The sequence below is a fragment of the Ptychodera flava genome, chromosome 3 (assembly GCF_041260155.1).
Source record: "Ptychodera flava strain L36383 chromosome 3, AS_Pfla_20210202, whole genome shotgun sequence".
Taxonomy (NCBI): domain Eukaryota; kingdom Metazoa; phylum Hemichordata; class Enteropneusta; family Ptychoderidae; genus Ptychodera; species Ptychodera flava.
Window position 1 is genome coordinate 13045646 of NC_091930.1, and position 24521 is coordinate 13070166.

The 24521-nt window shown below is 38.7% G+C and overlaps 1 protein-coding gene across 1 annotated transcript in view; it reads right to left on the reverse strand.

The window, feature by feature from the left end:
- Nucleotides 1–24054, reverse strand: part of LOC139129582 (uncharacterized) — a 37275-nt gene extending 13221 nt beyond the window's left edge. The window contains exons 1-6 of the mRNA XM_070695225.1: nucleotides 23669–24054; nucleotides 17396–18672; nucleotides 16993–17082; nucleotides 16433–16819; nucleotides 14480–14749; nucleotides 9149–9571 (exon numbers count right to left, since the gene is read on the reverse strand). Of these exons, the coding sequence (XP_070551326.1) occupies nucleotides 9149–9571; nucleotides 14480–14749; nucleotides 16433–16819; nucleotides 16993–17082; nucleotides 17396–18672; nucleotides 23669–23967 (2746 nt within the window). The 5' untranslated portion in view covers nucleotides 23968–24054. The remainder of the gene's footprint in view (nucleotides 1–9148; nucleotides 9572–14479; nucleotides 14750–16432; nucleotides 16820–16992; nucleotides 17083–17395; nucleotides 18673–23668) is intronic.
- Nucleotides 24055–24521: the final 467 nt, after the last annotated feature.

Genomic DNA, 24521 nt, shown 5'->3' on the forward strand with positions numbered 1-24521 from the left:
AACCATGAGAGCGCCGTGCAAAGTTGATAAAACCTGTTACATATAGTGATATAACAGATATCTGATTGTTCTGTGAAGCGTACTACTATTAATGAACCTGTTGTAAAACACGGAAGCACATTCATTTCACATCTGGTTTGAAATGCATACCTTTACTGATTTGTTTTATTGTACTGTCAACGACTGTTTAATTTTTAGCTCAGCTGTCAGCGACGCGGAGCTTATCAATTGGGTTGATTTTCCATTATCCGTCCGTCGTCGTCGTCATCGTTGTTCGTCGTCCGTCATCCGTCGTCTGTCAACATTTGCCTTCTCCTCTGAATCTGCCAGTTCAAATGCTTTGAAATTTTATATGCAGTTCACTTGAGGTGACCTCACTTAAGTTTGTTCAAATCGTGGTGAAATTTGCATATTTGTATTTTGGGGGCATTTTTTGGTGTTTTTGGTAAAAAAATCTTTTTCTCTGAAACCGCTTGTCCGATTGCTTTGAAATGTGATATGCAGTTTACTTAGGGTAAGTTCAGTCAGATTTGTTCAAATCGTAGTGAAATTTGCATATTTGTATTTTAAGGCAATTTTTGTCATTTTCGGTAAAAAAATCTTTAAAAATCTTCTTCTTCTAAACTACCAGTCAGACAGCTTTGATATTTGGTACATATGTCTCTAGGGATGATCTTTTTCAGATTTGTTCAAATTGTGCAGAAATATGCAAATTTGCATTTTAAAGGCAACTTTGACCATGTTTGGTCAAAAAATGTATTTCTCAGATATTGGTCAGATAGTTTTGAAATTTGGTATACAGGTTTCTATAGATGAACTCAGTAATATATATTGAATTTCTGATGAAATCTGTAATTTTGTATTTTTGGGCAATTTTTGCCATTTTTGTCAAAAAGTGCGTATTTCCAAAACTACAGATCTGATAGCTTTGAAATTTGGTATACAGGTTTCTACAGATGAACTAAATGATATTTACTGAAATTATGATGACATCTGCAATTTTGTATTTTTGGGGCAATTTTTTCCATTTTTGGTCAAAAAATGTGTATTTCCACAACTACTCATCTGATAGCTTTGCAATTTGGTATACAGGTTCCTACAGATCACCTTAATGATATTTATTGAAATTATGATGAAATCTGAATTCTTTTAATTTTGGGGCATTTCTTGCCATTTTTGGTCAAAAAATGTGTTTCTCAAAAAGTACTGGTCTGATAGCTTTGAAATTTGGTATGCAGGTTTCTACAGATGAGCTTAGTAATATGTATTGAATTTCTGATGAAATCTGTAATTTTGTATTTTGGGGCAATTTTTGCCATTTTTGGTCAAAAAATGCGTATTTCAAAAACTACTCATAGCTTGGAAATTTGGTATACAGGTTTCTATAGATAAACTAAATGATATTTATTGAAATTGTGATGAAATCTGCAATTTTGAATTTTTGGGGCAATTTTTTCCATATTTGATCAAAAAATGTGTTTCTCAAAAAGTACTGGTCTAATAGCTTTGAAATTTGGTATACAGGTTTCTATAGATGAACTAAACTTGGTCTTTCTGAATTTTGAATTTTTTTTTTCGGGGGGGGGGGGGCAATTATTGCCATTTCTGGTCAGAAAATTTTATTCTCAAAAAACTACTCATCAGATAACTTTGGTTGACATGTTCTCGAGTGATGATCCGATGTGATATATTCAAAGTATGATGAAATCTTCAATTGTGTATTTTTGCAGCTAGTTTAGCCACCTATTTCTGGAAACTGCATTGAGCTTTCAAAGATTTCCACCTTATTCATCAACATGTGTCAAAAATAGTTATTCTCTACATAAACACAGCGGAGCTATATCGGCCACTAGGTCGCTTGTTTAAGTTTTTTTCCAAATTTTCATTAACTTTTCCATATGTTCATATGATGTATGTATATATTTGTCATGTTTGTTTGCAAATTTTATTCTTTGGTATTTGCTTTTTATTATTCCAATAATCCATGGCCCTAATTTAACAATCTATGCTGCTTTGGTTTTTTTGTTGTTTGAGTTGGCTATACTGAAATTTATTATTGTTATATGTTCTGTGTCTTGCAGTTTTTATGTTCACAATATTCATATGCATTGTTCACCTTCAATTCCGGAATAAGTTTACTAATTTATTGATGATATGCTCATAAACAGTTTTACGTTTGTTGATTATGGAGGCCATACTAAAATAACATTTTGTTTACATTCTCAATTTTTATTCCCGTACTGTTAAACTATGACCCAGTTCTATTATATTTCCTTAACTTTTGACAATTATTAAACCTTTTGTATAAATGGTTTATTGTCAAGGCCACACGCAAACTCTTTTGTTTGAAATTCAAGACTCTTTTCTCTGTACCTGTGCAATATATCCTCGTGCTGGTCTACGTCCACAAATCATAATGATATCTTTCTAAAACAATATTTATATTTTGTAATTTTGTTGTTTTGCGTAGGCCATGCTGAAATTTTAATTGTTCAATATTTCAAGCTTTTTTGTGTAAAGTATTGGTTTGTTATCATTTGTTAACATGATAATTTTCATTGCTTATTTAGGATTTTTCTCTTTCTTTGTCATGTTGGCCATTCTGAATTATTTATTATTTTTACATTTTGCAATTGTTCTATCAGATCAACACATACCAAAACACTATTCTACCTCACAATGACGTCATTCAGTGAATGCGTGAGATTGCACAAATCTCCCAGAAGTCAGTGCGCATTTCTTACCAGAAGGCGTGCGATGCAAATCTTCAAGCTCCCTAAAAACTTTGGGATTCGCTTGAAAATTAACCATTTCTATGAGGAACATCACAGGGAATGATCTGAGAGAGTGCCAAATTAATTTGGCCCAGGTCTCAGTCACAAATGTGAAATCTTCCACTCACGGACACGCAGACAGCGTTTCAGTTGCGTTACGTGTCTGAACTGTCATCATGGCTAATGCCAAAGAAGTTTTGAGCTTGAGTGCGGGGCACTCGAGATGTACCAAGGACAATAAATCGGCACAAAGAGTTTGTAATAGCACCAAAACAGGAGCAACAGGTAGAAGTCGAAGATCTGACATGTCGACTTCTGTGACAAAAGGGGCTGCAGAAAAGTCTTTGCGCTCACACTTAGTAGGGAGTTCAGAAAACAATATGACGGCCGTTGGAATTAACGCACACTGTAAGATTTGTTGAAATTTAATTACAATTTCCTGGTCGCGCCCGTCATTTTTAGCTGACATGTTCACACGTGGGCTAATTTCATAGCTATGTCTGTATGTCTGTCCGTGTGTGTGTCTGTCCGTGTGAGTGTGTCTGTCTGGCAGTGTCTGTCTGTCTGTCTGTCTGTTTACACAATAACTCAAAAACGCCTGAACAGATTCAAGTCAGATTTGGTACACAGGTATCATATGCTACTTGCAACAGATATTGCTACAGATATTGATCTAATAAATATTTGATTGTTCTGAGAAGCATTGGGCATGTCAAATTAATAATTACCTTATTTACATTTTAAATAAAGTTTTGTAATTAGTGATTTAACTCCAAGAGTACTGTGCAAAAGTTGATGAAACAGATATCTGATTGTTCTTATTACACGCCTCACACGGGTGTCAATTATATTGGTATGAATTGGGTTTGTTGACAGGAATTTTGAAAAACATAATCATAGACCCTCGAGGGTCTACGATACAATAAATCCTCGACAGAGATAGTTACTCTCGCAGTAGACAGTATACACGTCTAGTCTTATCAGTAGTCTGTCTTCCACTCCGCGTCGTGTGCTCAATTGAACTGCTGTCAGAATATACGTCTGTCTCTGTTCTTGTATTTGGTTAGTGATAATCCTGAGGTCTGCAAATGTTGCGTAACATCTCCTTGCTAATTGTTTTGTCACTTAAAATGAGACAGGTCAAAGGTACAATTGTTTTACACAACTTCATAACAGTCAAAACGTATGAAGTAATTCATGTCATACTGTATTATTTCATGCGTCCAGTAGTGTCAGATAAATGTCATTATATCATACCAGTATATTGATGGCACAAATACAGCGATCTGATTGGTCGAGACGCTAAAAGAACCATGGTATATTTGCGATATACCACGGCTGGCATACGCGCGAGCTCTCAGCTTGAGCAAAAATCCGTTTTTGATGTTCCGTGCAAGAATTTCAATAAACTGTTATGATATAATTGCAATACATCACACCCAGCGACGGTATACCATCCGCATATACAGTATCAGAATCACATAATTTGTAACCGCATTTTGCGGTATGCGACAAACCTTGCGTTAACTGTGCGGTAGCATTGTTCTCTGCCACAAGGTCTGCGGTATCTATTGTCTCATGCCCGTTCCCCATTGTTTTATTGCCGCAAACACTATGGCAACACGTTTGCGGGAACTCACTGACGCCTCAAAACATGCGGCAACAGCAGTGCGGGAACACACTGACAACTCAAATGCTGCGGTAACACCTCGTTGTGATCGCATTCTATTGTTCTAAATGTTGAAACTTGTGCGACAACTGAATGATTGACAGCTTCAAAACCAAAGCTAAAGAAATTGCGACTGTACTACAAACCAAATATAAATGCTAATTTTGAACTTCACGGTACGGTCAACTGTAGGCCTACTCAGCAAGACAGTAAGGGTAAGTGGGAGTCAACTTAGCATGCTATTCACAGTAATTGAGCACAAAATCGCCAAAATCGTAGAGGGAAATATTAATCATGTCTTTCTGTTCGGTATACAATACAATAAATAGCCTATCACTGAAAAATGTTTCTCTGGCTGGGTGGGCCCGGTGAGGTATGTTGTGAGTTTGAATCCGATCAATAATTTAATAAATTTCTTAAATAAAGATGGCATCACTGATCGGAGAGAGACGTGATGTGGAAGAGAAATTGTGACCATCAGGTAAGTCACGGTCCGGTGAACTCGGAACTGATCACTGATCCGTACCAGTCATTTCAACTCCAGTGGTTGGTATTAGCTCAAATACAGTTTTAAAATTTCCATAATTACGATCCACGACTAAAAATGCAGAATTTCTGTTGCATCTTCAAAGCTTTCCTCGTTTTCGTTTATAAATTATCGTCAACCGATCATGACACCCTTTCCATAGCTTCATGTTTATATTATGCGAGGAGGTGAAAAATGACCATGTACTCCCCTTGTGACGGCGTCAAAGTGTATGGAGATAATCTAGGATTAGTGGTGTAAAGTCTTCAATGACAGTAAATTGCGAACAATAATTCTACAGACGCATTTATTTTTCTTCGGACGGGTGAAACCACAGGCACCCATGCGCTGCGTAATCTGCTTGATCGATCGTGAAACTAACAGGGAGTCTGTAAAAACAACTGGTCATCAGTGTAGTGCACACCTCATCAACATGACTTTCCTATTTTAAATCGTTTGTACTAACTTTTGTCACTGTCACTTAACAATCTATGGAGAGACGGTGGTCTAATACAATAGAAGTATACCGCCAAAGTAATATTTAGAACTGCCGTATCTCCTTGTTTCCAGGTCGGACAAAGCCGCCCCTACGGTAATATAAATGCCCGCAACCTAGGATAAAAAGAATTGTAGTCTACACAACAACGATGTGCGTTGTGGCATAGGCAGTAATCCATGTTCGCGCTTGGAAATGCCCGAGTGGACAGGTTTCGCAGCTTACGGTATCAAGACCATCTTGGTCACTATTTGAACTAGATATTTTGGCAATTTTACTCTATAAATTTAATGTGAATAAATGGCGACTTTTACCTGTATGCAATATAGACCTTGGTGTTCCGTTAACGGCAATTGAGAGCTGGGTGCATACTTACCCAAAAAAAGAAAAGTCTTGGATTTTAAAATTCGCTTTTGTTTTCGCACAATGAGCCTTCAAAGCGTCAACTTTACGAGATTTGCATAAATTATCAGACCTTGCTCACGCTCGTCAAGCTGCAAGATGTATCTTCACTTCGAGGCTTTTTACCGGAAGTTAAACTGGCTGCCAGTCGCCTGGCTTTTCTCGGCGGCTAAGTTCCAAAAAGTTATGGTAACTGCATGGCTGGCCAAGCCAGGCGATCATCCCGAGATCTTTCCCAACAGCCGTACCGCTCAGCGCGACGGTCTACTGATATTTAATCCTTCAATTTACTATATGTTTTGATATGCCCACAGACTTGGAGCCAGTCTAACTGGAAGTTTGAGAAACGGTCTTTCAGACAAAATATATTCTTTACAGGTGAAAAATCTGGCGCCAGAATTGAAAAAGTTAGTGTTACTTTCCGCCGAATAACAGTGTATACATGACCCATATCTCCTTGTAATAAACCAACATAAGTTGAATTTGTTCATATACGCTTGACGTTAAATCCTTTGGATTGTTAGTCTTTCTTCGAGATTAAAATCAAATAGTAATTTTAGTTGGCTGAAAATATGGTTTAACCCTAAAAATTGCTACAAAAGGTTTCTAAACGGTTTTTTATAGAGTCAAATGTGCTTAATAACATACTAAAAGTCTACCAAAATCTGACCACCGGAAACTTGTCAGTTTCAAGATGGCGTCCAAGATGGCCGCCATATACTTAAAGTGGCCATAACTACTTAAATATTAAACCTAGACTAGTGATGTCTGTGTCTACCACCATGTTTTAGTGGTTTAGAAATCCACGTACCATATCTAGATTATAGGCAAGTGATCATAAGTCCTATAATTTGCATATTTATACATGTATTAAAAATAATCACTGTTACATTCTTCGTCCGTAACATGTTGCTCATGTGGATTTTCACAATTTCCGAGGTTAGTTAGTAAAGGGAAATCAACTCCACACATCGTTCATATTTGGGTTGTTTGCGTTTTGTGTGTGAAATTTTGTATAATATAAGTGTATGTCATGTTTGGCTGTTTTAAGTAAAGTGTTGCTTAGCCATGGCGAGACGTGACCGTAATCTACGTGTCTTGATGTTACTCCGCACTGGAGTGGAGAGACTAGTGTGACACTGCGATCCTTGGCGCTACGTTTCGAAAACAGAGTTTTCTTTATCAGTCACTTAAAATTTATTCTTGATTGGTGAGACGTGTTGAATGGTTGATTGTTTTTATTTGGTAGTATGTTGTTCCATTCACGTTTGTTGTTCAAGTAGGGAAGCCAGAATGTCTACTGTTTGGTCTTATTGTGTTTGTGCAGGTTCGTGTGAACCTGAGTTCGAGCTGTCGTCGCTTTTGTGAAGTCTGGCGCTTATAAGTGTATCGCCTATACTTCTGTTCCTTCTATATGCGATTATTGGTTGATTTTGGAACAGTGTTTTTAGTGTTTCGTCTTTTGCAAGTTCACTCCAGTTTTCTGTCAGGGCTTGCTTGATTTTTATCATTTCGATGTACGGGCTATATGTTGTTATGAAGACGCTATATGTACGTGTACCGATCATTATACTAAATTAGAGAACGCATTAAAAAAAACGACGGTCGCGGTCATGGGTTTAAGGACGTTCACAAGGAGTCATCCTCTTCGAGTCTGTCACGGATGTTTTACTACCTTTGAAAACTTAAAAAAGCCAGTCTTCGAAATTCGTGGACATTGCAACCAGCCACCAGGGCAGGTAACTTGAAAAAGTTGTCTTCCCGGGTAAAACTAAACCGTTTCTGAGATAATTATACCTCGCAGATCCAATGAAGTAAAATTAAAAAACAAATAAATCCACCAGTAACAGACACTGTGCTCTCTATTGGTTTTATGTTCTGTTAGAAAAATTACGAATTTGGGTACAAAAATAAACAGTGAGCACCAAATAAATTCAAGAGAATGTTGCCCCATCAATTTATTACGTTTTAAACCACGTGTCCTTTCTACTCAGGTCTTAAACAGGAGCGCTAGCGACAAGGAAATGAGAGCTTACATGTCAATAAAATTCGTTTGAAAACCTACAACTTGCATTTTGTCCTTTACTTTTTTCACGTACGACTTTGCTCCTATGTCTATAGTTTAACGTGATGGTACGCTAGTTTGTTACGTTATATCACATATGGAGGGACTGTGGTTATATGAGTCCGTACAAGCTAGTCAACGGTAATATGTTGTCGAAAAATGCAAGTGATTTCATTGGCTAACTGATTTTGCTTATAATTCCATTTTATTTGTCAGTGAGAAAAGATCTGATTTATTGTTTCCGAGGTAGCCACATTGGCGCAATATCTTACGGAGGCGCAAAGGCCAAGTTTGTCTGTCCAGTGTCCGTTTTCAAAATTATCTGAGCGCTCACGCATGCACTGTGTTCAGAGAAGTAGTACACAGTGGGAATAAACTGGTCACTAAAACGCTGGAAGTCCATTCTCTGTGTGGATCAAAAAAACTAAATAATTGAATATCACATCTGACATGACATTATGTTGAAAATCCAGTTCCGAAAATGAGCAAATAATCGCGGAAGTATTGATACCGTCATCAACTGCGCAACCTGTCAGATCGGGCATTCAGAAGCAAACATGGCTGCCACGCTCAGAAGTATAGCTTTTGTCTACCGGTATTTCGATGCTGCTACGCAAGACGCCGCAGTGTAAATTACAATTCTGGGCTTCGGCAAATTGAGGCAGGTGTATGATCGTGCTGCCGTAAGGCGACTTTATCCGACCGGGGAAAGATGACGAGATACGACAGAAGTTTTAATATTACAATCGAGGTACACCTCTATCGTATTACGAAGCACCGTTGCGTCTCTCTCCATGAGTTCGTGAAGGGACGGGTTGTTAATGTTAGTTCAAAGTAAACAAATTCTGGTGTGAGAAAGTCATGCAGATGCGATGTGCAGTGATGTTTTTAAAAAGCTAAGCAAGCTCCAGAAATAAATCTAAGACTATCTGCGCCCCTGAAGTATGTACGATTGCGTTGTTGTGTGCATTGTTACGTTGTACATGATTTTTGTGTATTGTTTTCAGGAATTGGAAACAAGACAGAGAAAAAGAAGAGGAAGAAGAAAGTTGAGGTCCAGTAAATACGATAGGGGCCCAAGTCTCTGTGGGCTTAAAGAAGAGGAAAGATCTGGAGGAAATACAATAGGGGCCCAGGCTGCCGAGTGTTTTGGTCCCTACACCAAACCAAATACACAAACGACCGTATTTACAATGTAAACAAAAATTAAACCAACCTTTCTCAACTAGTCTCACATCCAGGTACACTTCTTTTGTTTTTTCAGGGAGTTCTGATTCACGGACAATATCATCTGCATACGATAATAGTTTCTCAGCATTCATCACCAATTCAGGATGGTTTGTCATTAAGTCTCTTGTCTCCGATTTCACATCTACAAACTCACTGAATATAGTATTTAATTTACGTTCCTCTACTCTGTCTCCCTCTGCCACCATCGATTGTAAAATTCCTCTTCCTTGACCCCTGTCTCTATTCTGTGATATTTTTATCCCTTTACTTATCGTAAGTTCCTTGACCATGGCCTCGAGGACTTCATTCTTCTCTTGTATCTCTTCATCTGACAGTAGATGTACATCAGTCATGTCTCTAAAGGCAGAGTCAACTGGCAATCGGTTGAACTGAGAACGCATCGCAGGATCTGCAAAACATAGCGTCAATGACACTTGGCTCGCATTTGGTTCGATGTGGCGGGCCAGAGTGAGTATACTTAACTATGTTTACCCTTGGGAACATCCATACCAAATTTCAAAGCAATCGGACAAGCGTTTTTAGAGAAAATGATTTTTTGACCAAAAATTGGAAACATTGCCCCAAAAATACAAATATAAAAAAATCACCATAATTTGAAGACTCTCACCTAAGGTTGCCTCTAGGTACATGCATACCAAGTTTCAGAGCAATCAGAGTTGTGAATTCAGAGAAAATGATTTTTTGACCAAATGGAAAAAATTGCCCCAAAAATACAAATAGGAAAATTTCACCGCAATTTTAACAAATCGACAGAAGTCAACCCAAGGATCAAGAGTGTCAAGTTCCAAAACAATCTAACTAGAACTTTGGGTAAAAATAGTTTTTTTCACCAAAAAAGGGAAAACCTCTCCCAAAAATACCAATATGAAAGTACATACATACATACATACATACATACATACATACGTACGTACGTACGTACGTGCGTGCGTGCGTGCGTGCGTGCGTGCATGCATGCATGCATGCAGACAGACAGGCAGACAGACAGACAGACAGACAGATAGCCAGACAGAAAGTTAGAGACAGGCGCCTCTGACCTACTATATAAGCTCTCTTTGTTTTATCCATATACCAAATGTGAGCCAAAAAGAATCTTTATCGGATTGTTAGAAAAAAATGAATTTGAATTATTTTACCGCTCACAGAAGCTTGCATGTTTCAACAAACATTGTGAAAATCTGTCTCGAATCACAGAGCTAGAAGGGATAAGTCATAGTGAAAATGTAAGTACTGTAAAAGTATTAATTGTTAACTGGGTTATAATTTCAATATTTTTCGCGGAAACATAAAATCCGCTTAATTGAATCCCTGTGAAAAGGTTAAATAACAACAGAATCTGTTGTTATAACGGCCAAAAAAGTGAACCCAAATCCTGGTGAAGTGTCTCAAACATGAAAGTAGTGAAATCTTCGTGTAAAATAATGATTACAGTAGTTAATGATATTCATAAATTTATGAATATGAACATTTTTGATAAACACTACTATTTACATCATTAAAGTATATCAGTATAAATACCAAATTTGATCAGATCCTCAATGATGCTAAGATTCTATGCCGAATTAGAGCTGTCGAAGTGTAGCACACAATCTTTCACTCAAGTTTCATGCATTTTGCAATCTTCATAACGATATGAATTTCCTTGAGTCTTTTCTCCCATTTATATGATTGGAACTTACCATTATATTATGCTCTACTCTATCATGGTGCATCCCAACCACATGAACAAGGGGAAAGACATGAGTAAAAGAACAATCAGTCTGAAGATTGCAAGATGTATGAAGATTAATTATCAGATACTATAAATTAATAGGCCTACATAGAGTATTTTTTATGTTTTTAATGTTCTGCCTCGGCATCGAGTACAGTAGTTTTGTGAAAGAACATATGCATCTTTACGTGGGTGTTCGTAAGTTTCATACATCCTGCAATCTTCAGAAAGAACTAAACACTCTTATTTAAATATATATATATAAAACATGAGTGTACGATGACGTCAAACAAAGAAAAATTTCATGGGATTATATATTTATCACATGAACAGTCTCCGAACTCTACGTTAGTTAAAATGTTACAAAATTATTTCGTAGGATAGCAGAGATATTCCATCGATTTGAATTTTTGTGGGCCGGATTACTTTCTTTCCAGTTTGCGCATATAGCTGTGAATGGTCGGTTACTCCTGGTGATATGCAGATTACTTTCATTCATAAATGTGAGTCAGGTTTGAAGGCTACCAATCAGGGAGCCGGTGTAAGTCACGTGGCCTCAAATGTTGATACAGAGCAAAGGAAACGTCTGTCAATCACTTTACTGCCGGGGTGGGCCGGTCGATTTGCAATTTGATGACAGCTTCGACAGTCTCTGTTTGTTTTGGTCTGTACGATTATCGCGTGAATATTTTTTTTTATTCGGCACCTTATCGCTAGAAATTGTTGTTAGAACAATAAAAACTTTACATTTTTAAAAGGTAATTTTGATTATTGAACATCATGACAAAGTATTAAACGGTAGTTCTCTTTTTGGAAAATTTGGTGACCCTCAAAAGGGCCGTCTATGGTTTGGGTTAGATCATAGATGGCCGACCGGCTTACTGACTTTGGCTGTCCTCACTGCTGTCGTATATCACTGCTATACGACGACGTTTGCGTTTCGGAGACTGAGGTGATGTTGCTCCTCCGATATTTACTGCAACTTTGATCGTGCAATTATTATAAGTTGCAGTACCAAATATTCCACCGACTGCCGCTGTTGCCGCAGGATGTCGAAACGCAGTCGCGGAGGAGACGACGTTGCTGCTGACGTTCGATGTTAACGTTGCCCCAGAAATAACCGGTCGCGGTTCTGGGTTGATGGCGTCTTCCGGTCTGTCAGTTGGTGTTATTTCTGACGCAGTGCAGGTTGGTTTTAAACGTGATGATCGCGAGAGAATCTCCAACATCCGCTTCTGATCGTCGAGCCAATTCACCGCGTAATGGTTCACGCTTTGCACGTTTCGGTGACCGGAGAGCTGCATGAGTTTTGTTGGGGGAACTCCGCTGTCATGCAGACGTCTGATGGTTGTTCGTCTCACGCTGTGGTTGGTTTTTTTACCATCGATACCGGCTTTTTTTACAGATCGTACTCAAGATGGTATCTAGCTTGTTCGCTCCCATCGGTTGACGTTTGAACCAAATAGATGTTTCTGGTTTGTAATTTATCGCCAGATAGAAGGGCGCGTCGTTCGCTTGGTGACTCGGCGGTCGACGGAGCGCATGCTGTTTATACGCGTACACGGGACAGCGAGAGGGGTCGTCAGGAATAGCGAAAGCCTTCGGTGGATAGGCCCTAGGTTGTTCGTTCACTTTCCCTAGAGATCTTGTCTTATTTTCCCTCTCGTTGAATTCTAAGAATTCGGCGTTGTCAGAGGTATGCTTCAAGGCGATGTCTCCCCACAGCATCTGTCTGCTCTCTTGACAGCCTCTGAACCCGAAATGTTTCTGGTTGTTTAGCCAAACGAGAAAATGTAACGCTTCGGGGTTGTGCGTGCCGATCACACCATTTTCAAAAAGGAGCTCCTCCTCGCGTTCTGTTATTTCTTCGGCTGCATTTGGTTTATTGCCTTTGCCCTGGGTCTTCAATTGGGCACGTTTTGCTCTCAAAGTTGACTGCGAATTGCTAAATTCTTTATCGCGGCTGATCGAGAATTTGTAACCATTCTCACCGAGGAAGCGATCTATCCCACGCTGGTAGGTCGTAAGCGAGCCTGGTTCGTACTCAGAACCATCTTTTTGACGGACGCCAGCGTAAAAGCTGCCGAGATAGCAGTCAAGGACATCTGGTGGAATTTTGGATAACGGTCTTGTTTCTGAAGGTCGCATAGTACGCATCCACTTCTTGAACTGGTTTACGGCACAATTTATGGACTGCACCGTATTTTTCTTCCTCTGTTCAGTGATCAGCTCTTGCTTGTCGGTCTCCGAGAACTCGACGTAGCGCGATCGCGATGGCTGAACGTTAGAGGAAACAGGCCGCGTATTTTCCTCCATACCAAAAAAGTCTGTTCCAGTAGCTCCCAATTCCTCCGCTAGACGGAATAGCTCGCGAATTTCTTCGTCCAGATCTTCTGGACGTTCTTGGGTCATTTTACCGTGTTTTCTGCTGAGTTTTCGTAGCAGCGAACGTTAGACGCACCTTACCGACTGGCAAAATACTGAGAAAGGCGCAGACGACAAAAAATTTGTCCTAATGTTCCCGCTATTTTCCGGCCCCATCGTTAGTCGTCAGCAGTTACCGTCTGCAGCCCGTCAGGTTTATAGGATATAGTATTTTTAGTACAGTTCAACACCTTGATATTTAACCAAGCATGTCAAACTTTCAGGCCCTTTCTGAATACAGCTTATCACAAACAAGTATCACTTTATTTTTTCTTAATATTGTTTACGGAAATCACGCTAAGCTGGTCAGGTAAATACTTCGCAAGCTCAGCCGGCCCTCGGAGCCGGCCGCGGTGAGACGAATGGTATGTACTATGCATTAAAAAGTTCCGGTTGATGACGTACAACAGGGGTAATTCGGATTTCTTATCCGTCCTGTTCTACGTCACACAGGTGGGAATTCGGGCCAGTTCATGTGATATATATATATATATATATATATATATATATATATATATATATATATATATATATATATATTGTTATGTGGGTCATTTTCCCCCACACTCATGCATGACGTGAGAGTAATTAGTCTAGAACATTCTCAAGGTCACTGCCTTTCACGGCCTCACAACCTTGAATTCAATTAGTCATGTTTGGAATTTTCTGGAAATGTAATTAGTTGTGTAAGAGAGATAATTTTAGAGCAGTAATTTGCATATCAATAAAAGTTCTAGATTGTACTTACATGCGATTATATAACCACATGAGTATAAATAGGGGTCGGCACAGCTTCCAGTCAGACATTTTGGATCGTGTCTCTTGCGTTTTACTTTTAGTCTTTGGAAACTCCAGCAGTATTAATTTCAAGACTTTTCAAGACCTTCACGGCCACGCTGGATTTATGCTGTGGACTTTGTGCAACTTCAAGCCCGCATGCCAAAGGACTGTTCATTCATCCGACTGACTGTTAAAACTCCGAGACTGAAGCTTTGCCGTCCCAGCTGAGATAAGTATCCTGTACACTTTTACAGTTTGTATTCTATCTCTGACTTAGCAATTAGGTTTATTTTTCGTATTAACTTTCGTTTTCTACGGAAACTGCTGAGTTCACCTTTTGTTCGTTTTTTGTCGCGTAACAATATATATAATTTATCATACCTCCACAAAGTTCCGCTTTCCCTTGCCGTTCAAACATCCAATAGTCAGATTCTTGTAAGAATTGTCGGTGCTCTATCCGTCTCTTTTCATGCTTTTCTCTCAAAAGCTGATCAAGCATATTTATCTGAGTCTCAGTCACCTGATCACCCTGGCTTTCAAATTCTTTCAGGAGTTCCCTAGCTCTGTTCACTCTTTTGAACGTACTTTCAGTCGTGCCTGCCTCTTCTGGAAGTGGAATGCGGGCAGTATCTGTTTGCGGCATAGGTAACCCTACAATTATATGATAGGAATGATACACAAGCATATGAATGCATTAATAAAGTAAAATAGGAACTACTTAAATGTTACATCATTTATGCGTGGACAGAAAAAAGACTGTTGAAGACACCTGAACCGAAGTTCATAAAGTTGATAGTATTCTTGTTGACAGAGAATAATGATTAGAAGTACATACACGCATAGACGCATTGAACAATGTTTCACAGTCAGTTTCATTTTTGAGAAGTTACCATTACTTTCAGTAAGTGCATGATATTCAGCACTTTTCTGTATCTTGTTCTTTATTCCATAGTGTCCACAAGTTTCACTCAAAACGGTTAAGTAGCTGCAAACAACCCTCATGCTATTTAGTAAGTTAGTATAATGTACTAGCAACATAATGCCGATTTAAATTATAATCATGTATGTTACAACGAATCGCAATGGTAAATATTTTACATTATCAGAACCAGGAGTGACAGATATATCACGGCACAATAAAATAGTGACCGACCAGCGGGATATATAAACACTTGTAAAAAATGCAGAGGATAAAAACACGAACGTTTCGGGTTCAACCGTTCGTCAGCACTTAAACACATAGGGGAAACGTTGAAATGGAGGTGTAAAAAACAACCAATAAAGTGAGGGAGAGATCAAGTGCATTGAATTTAAGTTCATTCCAGCTGATGGTATAGTGCCATAATTTTGGCATGTTCTAGATTGTGACGGGTAGAGTCATTGTTGAAATAATTGCTGTAACTTTCATATCAGACTGGCCGCGGTGGGGTGGTGTGCCAAAATATAAGGCCACCGGATCTGCACGTTTTTTTTGGTCATGGTGCGGAGATGTTCCGACATACCTGTCACGCAGACAACGTTTTGCTTCGCCATTTTATAGCGTGCTGCAACATTTGCATTTAATACAACAGACAATATTGGCCGAGCTGCAAGTAAATACGCCGGCAATATAGAATCTTCCACAGCGGCCCTGAACAAAATTAGTTGTGAAAGTGTAGGGGCAGGCTGGTGCTACAATCTCGACTGCAACATGATAATCATTCAAGTTACGCGGTCGCGATTTGGCAAACTGGAACGAACGAGTTGATGTTGGAGTAACGTCGAAATGTCATGGTTTGGGGGTGCGGAAAAGAATTTGTGATGGATGTTAGAAAAATTATTTAAAAAAGGGTACTCCTCAAAAATGGAAAGGAATCCTTACAGCGTGGGGGTGAGATGAACCAAATAAAACGTAGCCATGAGTCTTTAGGTTTATAATTTATGGAGAAAGACATCAAATCGCCATTGATCGAGACTAATATGTCGAGAAATGAAACAGATATGTCTGAAACAGTGGAAATAAATTAGTACTATGCAAATGTGAAACATATTCAATAACATTGTCCAATTCAGTGCGAGAACAAGATGCAGCCCTAAAAACAGTCATCAATATACCAATTAAAGAGCTCGGAAATGTGACCGGTATATTAATGCGTAGTCTGTTTGTCCGCCAAAACCAACGAATAAGCAAGAATAAGAAGGTCTCATCCTTTTACCCATGGCAACACCGCAAACTTCACTATGAAGGGTTAGGCAATTTAAAGTCGGAACTAGTTCAGCAAAGCGAATTAAAGCGTTTGTGAGGGGATCCATAATGTCGCGGTGGTCATGACCGTGATTGATGACTCGATTTACCGTATTTTTCGATCAGCTCCGTTCTACACAAGAAATATTCGTCGTAGTCAATGGTTGTGTCGATTTCCAAGTGAAATGCTCCAATTCTATCCAAGAGTTTCTTAGATAGCAATGTGTCTTCCATCATATCTTGTAATCTGCCCTTCTCATATTCTGATCGCAGAGAGTCAAGTGCATCTAATGACTGACAAGACATTGTGTAGGAGATACTTTCATGGCCAACGTCCCTAACTTCAATCTCATCATGTTGCCCATTAAGTGCGTGGCGAATTTCTTCCGTTTTCTCCTTGACCTCGTCACTTTCATAGAAACCCCTCTCCACTTCTTCAACTGTCCTTCCTTTCTCTGGAACCACTTCACTCACCCTGACCTTCACCTTCATGTCACCTACACATGCGAAAAAAGAAGTTGGTGACTTGTGAATGCACTCGAAGAACTAAACACATTGATTCTTTGCCTGCTGAAACCAAAGCTACAGGAACACAATATCCTGCATTAAGATTTGTGGCATGAACACGGAAATATATGGCATTAGTGAGAATGATGGAGATGACACATACCTGGATTACGTTCCTGAATCTTCCTCTTTCTAGAAATATTTTGAAGCCCCGTCTGTGTTCTCTTTATTGGCTCTATCACATATTGGACAACTGATAAATCAATAAATATAAATGAATAAGTAGATAATAAATGGATAAATTATATAATTAATTAATCAATTAATATATTCGTGATGTGTTTCTCCCAGAAAAACTTGGGAGCGAGGATACATTATTTCATAATTAATTGTATCTATTCATCACATTTTCCACAAGGCAAGAATCACTGTAGGCATGTGAAGTAAAACGAAATGATAACAAAATAAGAAATCAATGAAAATGTGAGATAATATACAGCATAATATAATTGCTACACATATTTGTTTCCAATCATTCAAAGACAATTCCATGTTAAAGGCAATACCTTGTCTTTTCAAAGTGGAATGCTTCTCTTTCTTTAAGGTGATTTTATGTTGATTCGCTGCGTCATCCTTTACCACTCTGAAAAAATCGTCGTTAATATTCTCCAGCTCAGGCTTCACCTTATTCTTTATTTTAGATCTGATTTCATTTGCCCTTTTCAGGGTAGTGTTGTATGAGCACAGGAATTTACTGATACGGTCCTGCAACTTATCAGTATCACTCATATCAACGACAAGGCTTTCTTCATATTCAGGCAGATGCACCTCGATCAGTTCATGGCTTTGAGATCCGTCAGGAATAATGATAGGAACAGCAGCACACATGGCTGCTAGTGTCAGATTGACATAATGTACGGAAAAGTCATGAAGGAGGACAAGATTTGATTGTCCAAGCTCCTTGTACAAGTGTTCAGCTGATGGCATTCGGCCTAGTACAACATTTAATTTTGAATGTGGATTCATGCGTTCTAGAAGAGTGGATTCACAGAGCTTTGGTACCCCAAGAATTTTCCATTTTAGAGGCGATTTCTTGCTTTTGTGAAAGGAGTCTGCCACCGAGTTCACGGCCTTCATGATTGCACTGTCTCTTGTCAAAGAAGCTAGTTCATGTTCTTGAAACAGAGACAGTATCTGAAATTTTCCACGATTTTTAACTGGTTTTGGAGATTGAATCTTGAAGTAATTCTCATCTACAATCGGTGATAGCCTGGAATGTTTTATGTTGGGATATTCGCAGTATATCTTTTCATAATCTTCGAAAATACTGCCTTCACTTGAAAAGACACAGCTCGAATCTTGGCCTTCTTTAGATAAGCACTCTCGGCGATTCTCGAGTTCTCCATCAACACAATTGGCAATGACAGGGGTAATAAAGTCACTGTCATACAGATTTATCAAGTAAAATGCTGCCCTCTTGAAGACATCTCTTTCAATTTCGAAGGCGGCCTCGGAGGTTATCATTCCGAATCCGAAGACAAATCTGACATTGGTCAACTCTTTCAAATTCGGAAAGTAATCTTTGTGATGATACAGCCAGTCAGGGTCGGGCGTTCCATCCCTCTTCTTGAATTTTGGAATCGGTGAGGGCGCTATAAGCTCAACTCCATATTCTCTAGCCTCTTTTATTTCTTCTTCAGTTGCTGTCAGAGTAGTGCAGTAAACGGATATCCCGAACTTGCGAAGTAGACGGACTAATAAATGAACTGAATCGCTCACACCTCCCTGGATTGGACCTCCCCAATTATAGCTCACTATCAATGCCTTGTTTCCCATATGCTTCCTATGTAGGTCAAGAAAGTAAAAGAACAGGAACGCATTCATTCACCGTTAGCTAATTGATATAATAAGAAGAGCATTGACAAAAACTGAACTAGATTTTTGTGAGAATGGCTGGTATGCATATTTTAACTCAATTGCATAATTAATTATTTTAGAAAAACGAATATACATTTAGAATGACTGAACAAAATTTGATGAGATTTGCTACGAATGTAATCACACTAAGATATATCAGCCATGAAAGTTAATTGCTAATTTGCATAGTTGGTGAACTTTCATTATCATGGATATATATCTTGATTTACTTTACCAAATTGACGAATTTTTCTATTTATATTGAAAATACTATGATGTAATAATAATGAAAATTGTCTAGCATGTTAAGATCAGGCAATTACTTATTTACATACAGTATATGAAAACTTCCTAACAAGGGATATATATCTGAATTTACTGGATCAAAGTTGACAATACTTGTTTTCATGTACTTTTAAAATACTATGATATAACAGTATTGAGTGTCGTTTTAGAATTTTTACTTCAACTAATGACTGATTTGCATATTTCATGAATTTCCCTAATTAGAAATATATACCTCTGAATAAACTTGATCAAAGATGACGAAACTTGCTTAGCACATTTAAGATACTTTGATAAATATTAAAAAATACGTCCCTAAGCGTTCGTATATCAGTTAGTTACTCATATACAGACATAAGACTGGAAGATCTTTACGAAAGTTTATGAAATGTATCAATTATATCGATGAGACGATATTGTATCAATGAAATGATTCGTGCATTTACATGTCAAAGAAGATGAAATTGCTATGTCGGCTGATAGGTAATTCAATCAATCCATGGATTTGTAGAGCGCCAAATCTTATAGGCAGTTGTGTCCAATGGCGCTTTAGAAGTCAAAGTTGTTAAGTGTGCTCTACTAAACAGAAAAGTTTTGATTTTTTTTTGAAAGTATCAAGAGTGGATGACTGTTGCACATTGTTCCAGGTGAGCGGTGCAGTGCCTGAGAAGGCACGATTGCCATAGGTTTTGCGGTTACTCCGTGGTACATGAAGCACAATTTTAATGAAATTTTCATAATTAGTGATAATTCAAGGGACTTGATTAAAGTCAAAGAAAGTGCTATGTATATTGATGATCAAGTTATATGCTTGTAGTGAAAGAGATCTTGCATTTTCTCGTCAGCTATTATTATATAAATGGCATAGTTAATGTGCTTTCACAATTTGGCACATAAAGCTTGAAGATCTTGACAAAAGCTGAAGAAAGTTGGCTATTGATAATTTGTATAAACGAAATTTTCAATTTGTGATACCAGGATGGACATGACCATAGTTATGTACTAATAGTAAAATCTTTTCCCGATGCACGATTGTAATCTCGTTTCTTATTTTGCCCCGTTCTCGCGCTATAGGTCGAAGAACGGCGTGATTTGGGGCTCCAGGTTCTCTACAATTTCAGGAATATGGTGGTATACAAATTGTGTGATAAAAATCCCAAAATTTGACTAAAAATGTGATTCTTTAAACTCCTGTTTTAGTCTCGCGAGAGAGTTGAAAGTTTATTTATTCCATCAGTCGTCGACACCCCCGTTGGAGGTTCCGGTGGTAAATGGTTAATTAAAGCGATTTTTGCAAAAAAAAATTGGAGTCGGTAACCCCTTATTTGTATGTCATTAAATTTAGAATATTTTTATGCGCTAATTTCTTCGATTTTCGGCAGAAATTGCTCTCTTCTCTATGTTTTACTCGGTCGGTCGAGCGCGTTAGTGACGCTCTTCCATTTACTGCCTGACACCATTTTCGAACGCCATTCATACGTGACCCCCGTCGCTTACCCTTATGCAGTTCTGTGCTTTTATGGTGCAGAGGGAAAACAAATAAATGGCTTAGAATTGGCACATCTTGATTGATTTAACCTCTAAGGTATATTTCAAATTTGTATGTTTATCAATATTTCGCAGTTTGAATGAAGAATTACCTGCGCCTAACGACGAAAAGTATAAAACTCGACATGTTACGGGTGTATCGATGTGGGCCCCCCTGGTCTGGTATTACCATAGGAGTCATTGAACTCTCAACTGAGTTTATGCGCGGAAATGTATAAAATTTGCAGACGGACAAGCGCGTTAAGCGGGAACTTTTCGTATTCTGCGCGCCAAACATCACAAGTTTACTGACCCGGTGACCTGCTGAGGTCAGATGTTCAGCGGGGCAGCGGAGCTACGGCCGCGATGGGCGGGGATACATACGGTTCTGCTGTACGCGTGTCGGCTTTCATACGACTACTGAAGTTCTAAAATTCTGACACAAAATGTATTATTATCCAATGACGATTATATCTTTGCATTTTTCAAAAATATTTTCTAACTCTTGCTGACTGGTCATGTACATTACGCGTTCAATTACCGTGTAGGCCTACTGTACCGTAGGATGTACGCGTTTCTAGTGAAGTGAACTGATATCGATCACAGGTGAAGGTACCTAGGTGGTGCGTAGAGCGTCACGGTTGCTTGGATAGTCGATCGAAAATGTGAGGCCGAAGGCCGACCCTCGGTACTGCTTTACACCAGGCAGTCCGGTCCCGAGGTTCGGCCTCAAACTTCGATCGACTATCCAACTTGAAGCAATGCTTCACCCATGCGTACCTGTGGTCCCGATAACACTTGATGGACAACTTTTGTTGTCAATGAAATGAGTCCTGAGAATGGTCGGCCGATATCGTTTTTTGTAGTTTTGATATTCTCGACCGCGGAGTGACGTCAGTAGGTGAAACGCATACGAGCGAGGTGAATGAGAGATCAGACGATACAGACGAGCGAATGACACAGAAATTGTGTGGAAGAAAGCAGAACTAAAAATTATGTCATTTAAGTATATTGAAACTTTGAATATTGTTTTGGTGGTTGAAAAATCCGAACCCCTTCACGGTGCTGTGACGCAAAAAGACGTAAAAAACCGCAAGCACCCGGATGACCCGCAGTCGAGAATACAATCTATCAAACTTGCTTCCTGATTTAGTTCACACACTGTGCTTATATCATGGCCATGTTTGTCCTCACTGGAGGTGAAGGAAGTCAGCATAGACCACCCGGCCCATAGTCGTCAGAGGTGCTCGCAGCGCCGTGTAGCCTGGCTAAAAAGTCGATCGACGGCTAATATGAGAGTGTGAGGCTGGAGGCCGGGTGATCTTACTCAAACATCCCCGGGCTCTCGCTTTGTTCAAAGTTGCGACTTGGCATCAATGAATGACTTTCCTTCAGGATGTCTATAAAATAAATCCAAACTATCATTGGATGATATTTTAAAAATAAAGCCCTCCCATATCCCTCGGGTTGATTATCTTCTCTAAAACTTGTGCCATGATTGGTCCTTTCCGAATATTGTCTCAATTTTATACCACGTGGGGGAAAGTTCATCAACAACAAGGTCTGTGAGTGGTTCACAAATTGCAACTTTCGTCTCACAATATTGTCAATCAAACAGTGTGGCGTCCCATAACGTTTTGTCGCCGCACTCGGTACTCCAAAAGGAATCACTTTGCGAGCAGACAACGAACATCTAACACCCTGTTTTGTATTGTCGGACAATTAAATAATTAAAGATCACCGTGGAAGGGATTGAGATCATTTTGAAATCCCCAACTTTTGCTGTATATCAAAAACAAAATAACTGTAAAAAAAGCTTATCATGTCATTGTCTCAAATCAAATTCTGTAAAACATTTTTCCCTATATGATTTTTTTGTGAATATGTAACTTTGTAGTCGAGGCAACCGCTTGCAATGTGTTAATGTGGGTCAAAGATCAAGCCGACAAAAACAGGAAAACGTGAACATTTTTCTTAAATCATGTGTCAAAATTGCAGAATCTGATGTGAAAACTTCAATAGAAGTGCCTTTGGGTGGGGTGGGGGTGTGCTCAAACATATCCACTTCTCAATCATTTTGGTAGCGCATAAAGCTCATAAACAATATAATCGGGAACTGTTTCATTCAGCAGGGTTCTGCGAAGCATCTTGTATAAGTATAATAAATACAATATACATGTTAGTATACCGTATAAACTATTAAAACAAATTATCAAAATATAAATATTTGTATTTTTCAGATCGCTCAGTTAGTCTGAGCATCTTTGTACACATCACATTGTGTGACCTTTAAGTACCCCTATAAAGGCCAACCTTGCCCTTTTTCGCATGCCACACTTTAAAAGTCATCGTAAATACTCCGTAACACAAACCGCTGACAATGACGAAACATTACTCGTAAGAAATGTAGAGATAGCGTGATCGTCATTCATTGAAAAACAGTATTTTAATTGGATAGCCCCAAAATAGGTGTAGTAACGAACTGATTTCTAATACATTCTGAATGACAGCTGTATAATTTGCTTTGAGTAAACAAATTTGAGGCTCATTGTGCTTTGAAATGTACAAGCCGCCCCCTTTGAACATTCTCTTCACACCGCTCTGCTTGTAATTATGCTTCTATCCAGTTTTTCTGTCAGAAAATATTTGACGAAATCTTCCCTCAAGGTGATAATCATCTGAACAACGGCAACCAAAAACGACAATAATAACTATTATTATTATTTTGTTGTTGTTGTTATATCCTCATCATTAATTAATGTTGACGGATGATACTAATTAATATCGTTATATTCCTCTGCTATAATCTCCTGTTAACTTATATTCAGTAAAGTTGACAGAGTATGAGTGCTTGATATGAATTGAGAATTGCAAGCAGATAGAAATATATCGTGAGAGAGATCTCGATCGTGAGAGAGCGTGTGAAAGAGTTCCAATGTATCTGCCAGCAGATCACGTACGCGTCGATAACACCCCTATGACATGTAATGCATGGTGAGTGCAAGCTGCATTCAAAAATCTTTGGTAGCCATATTGTATCTGACGATAAGAGCTAAAACCTGGGTGAAAGTTTATTCACCTCAGTATATACATGAAAATTATACACTTACTTTGGCTTCTTGTCTTTCTTCCCAACCTTCTTAGGATTTCTCCAAGTGGTCCTTGCACTTGAAGAAATGGCGGCAGCTGCACCTCCCTCGTCGGTATCTGGCTTTTGTTCATTTTCCTTGTCGTCGGGCAGGTGACCCGTAGCAAATGCAGACGGACCCATTGCGTGAACACTCGCAATGGCGGCGTCGGTTTCGGCAGCAATTCGTTGACAATCACGATCACTGTATTGGTTGTTGCTTTCACCGTTCTGACTGCTAACACTTCCCCTTCTACTATTATTTTGTGTACTCAACATCATACCAATGAATTCTAACAGACGTTTTGGGTGCTGCTACACACAGATGAATACAGTTGTACAGTGTTCTGGGCCGTGGCGGTGGTGAATATTTTCGTGACAATCAATCCAAAGGTTAATATTTACATAAAATTTATGACTTTAAAGGCACAAGATAATTTACAACCAGGCATAAAATGGTTATGACTCAAGCTGCCTTCAAAGCACAGAGATAAAATTCTCTCCCGGACAAATTTACTAACGGAAGTAGATAAAAAACAAGACTGTTCCGAAATAGTTTATTTCTAAAACTTCGACGTTTCGATTCTACAGAGGGGATCTTTGTCAGGAATCTAAAAACAACAAAATTACGGCAAAGATGGAGTAGTAAGTAAGAAAATGAGCAATGGAGTGAAAACGTTTAAAAACATTCAAAATACTAAAATGTTGGTCGATAAAAGGAAATGAAGATGTAAACACAAGTGTGTGAAAACAAAAAAAAAGAACTTACAGAATGGAAGACAAGTAAGTACTCAGGCTAAAAGTAGCGATGTTTACTGGCTGGCTCGTAAAAAGCC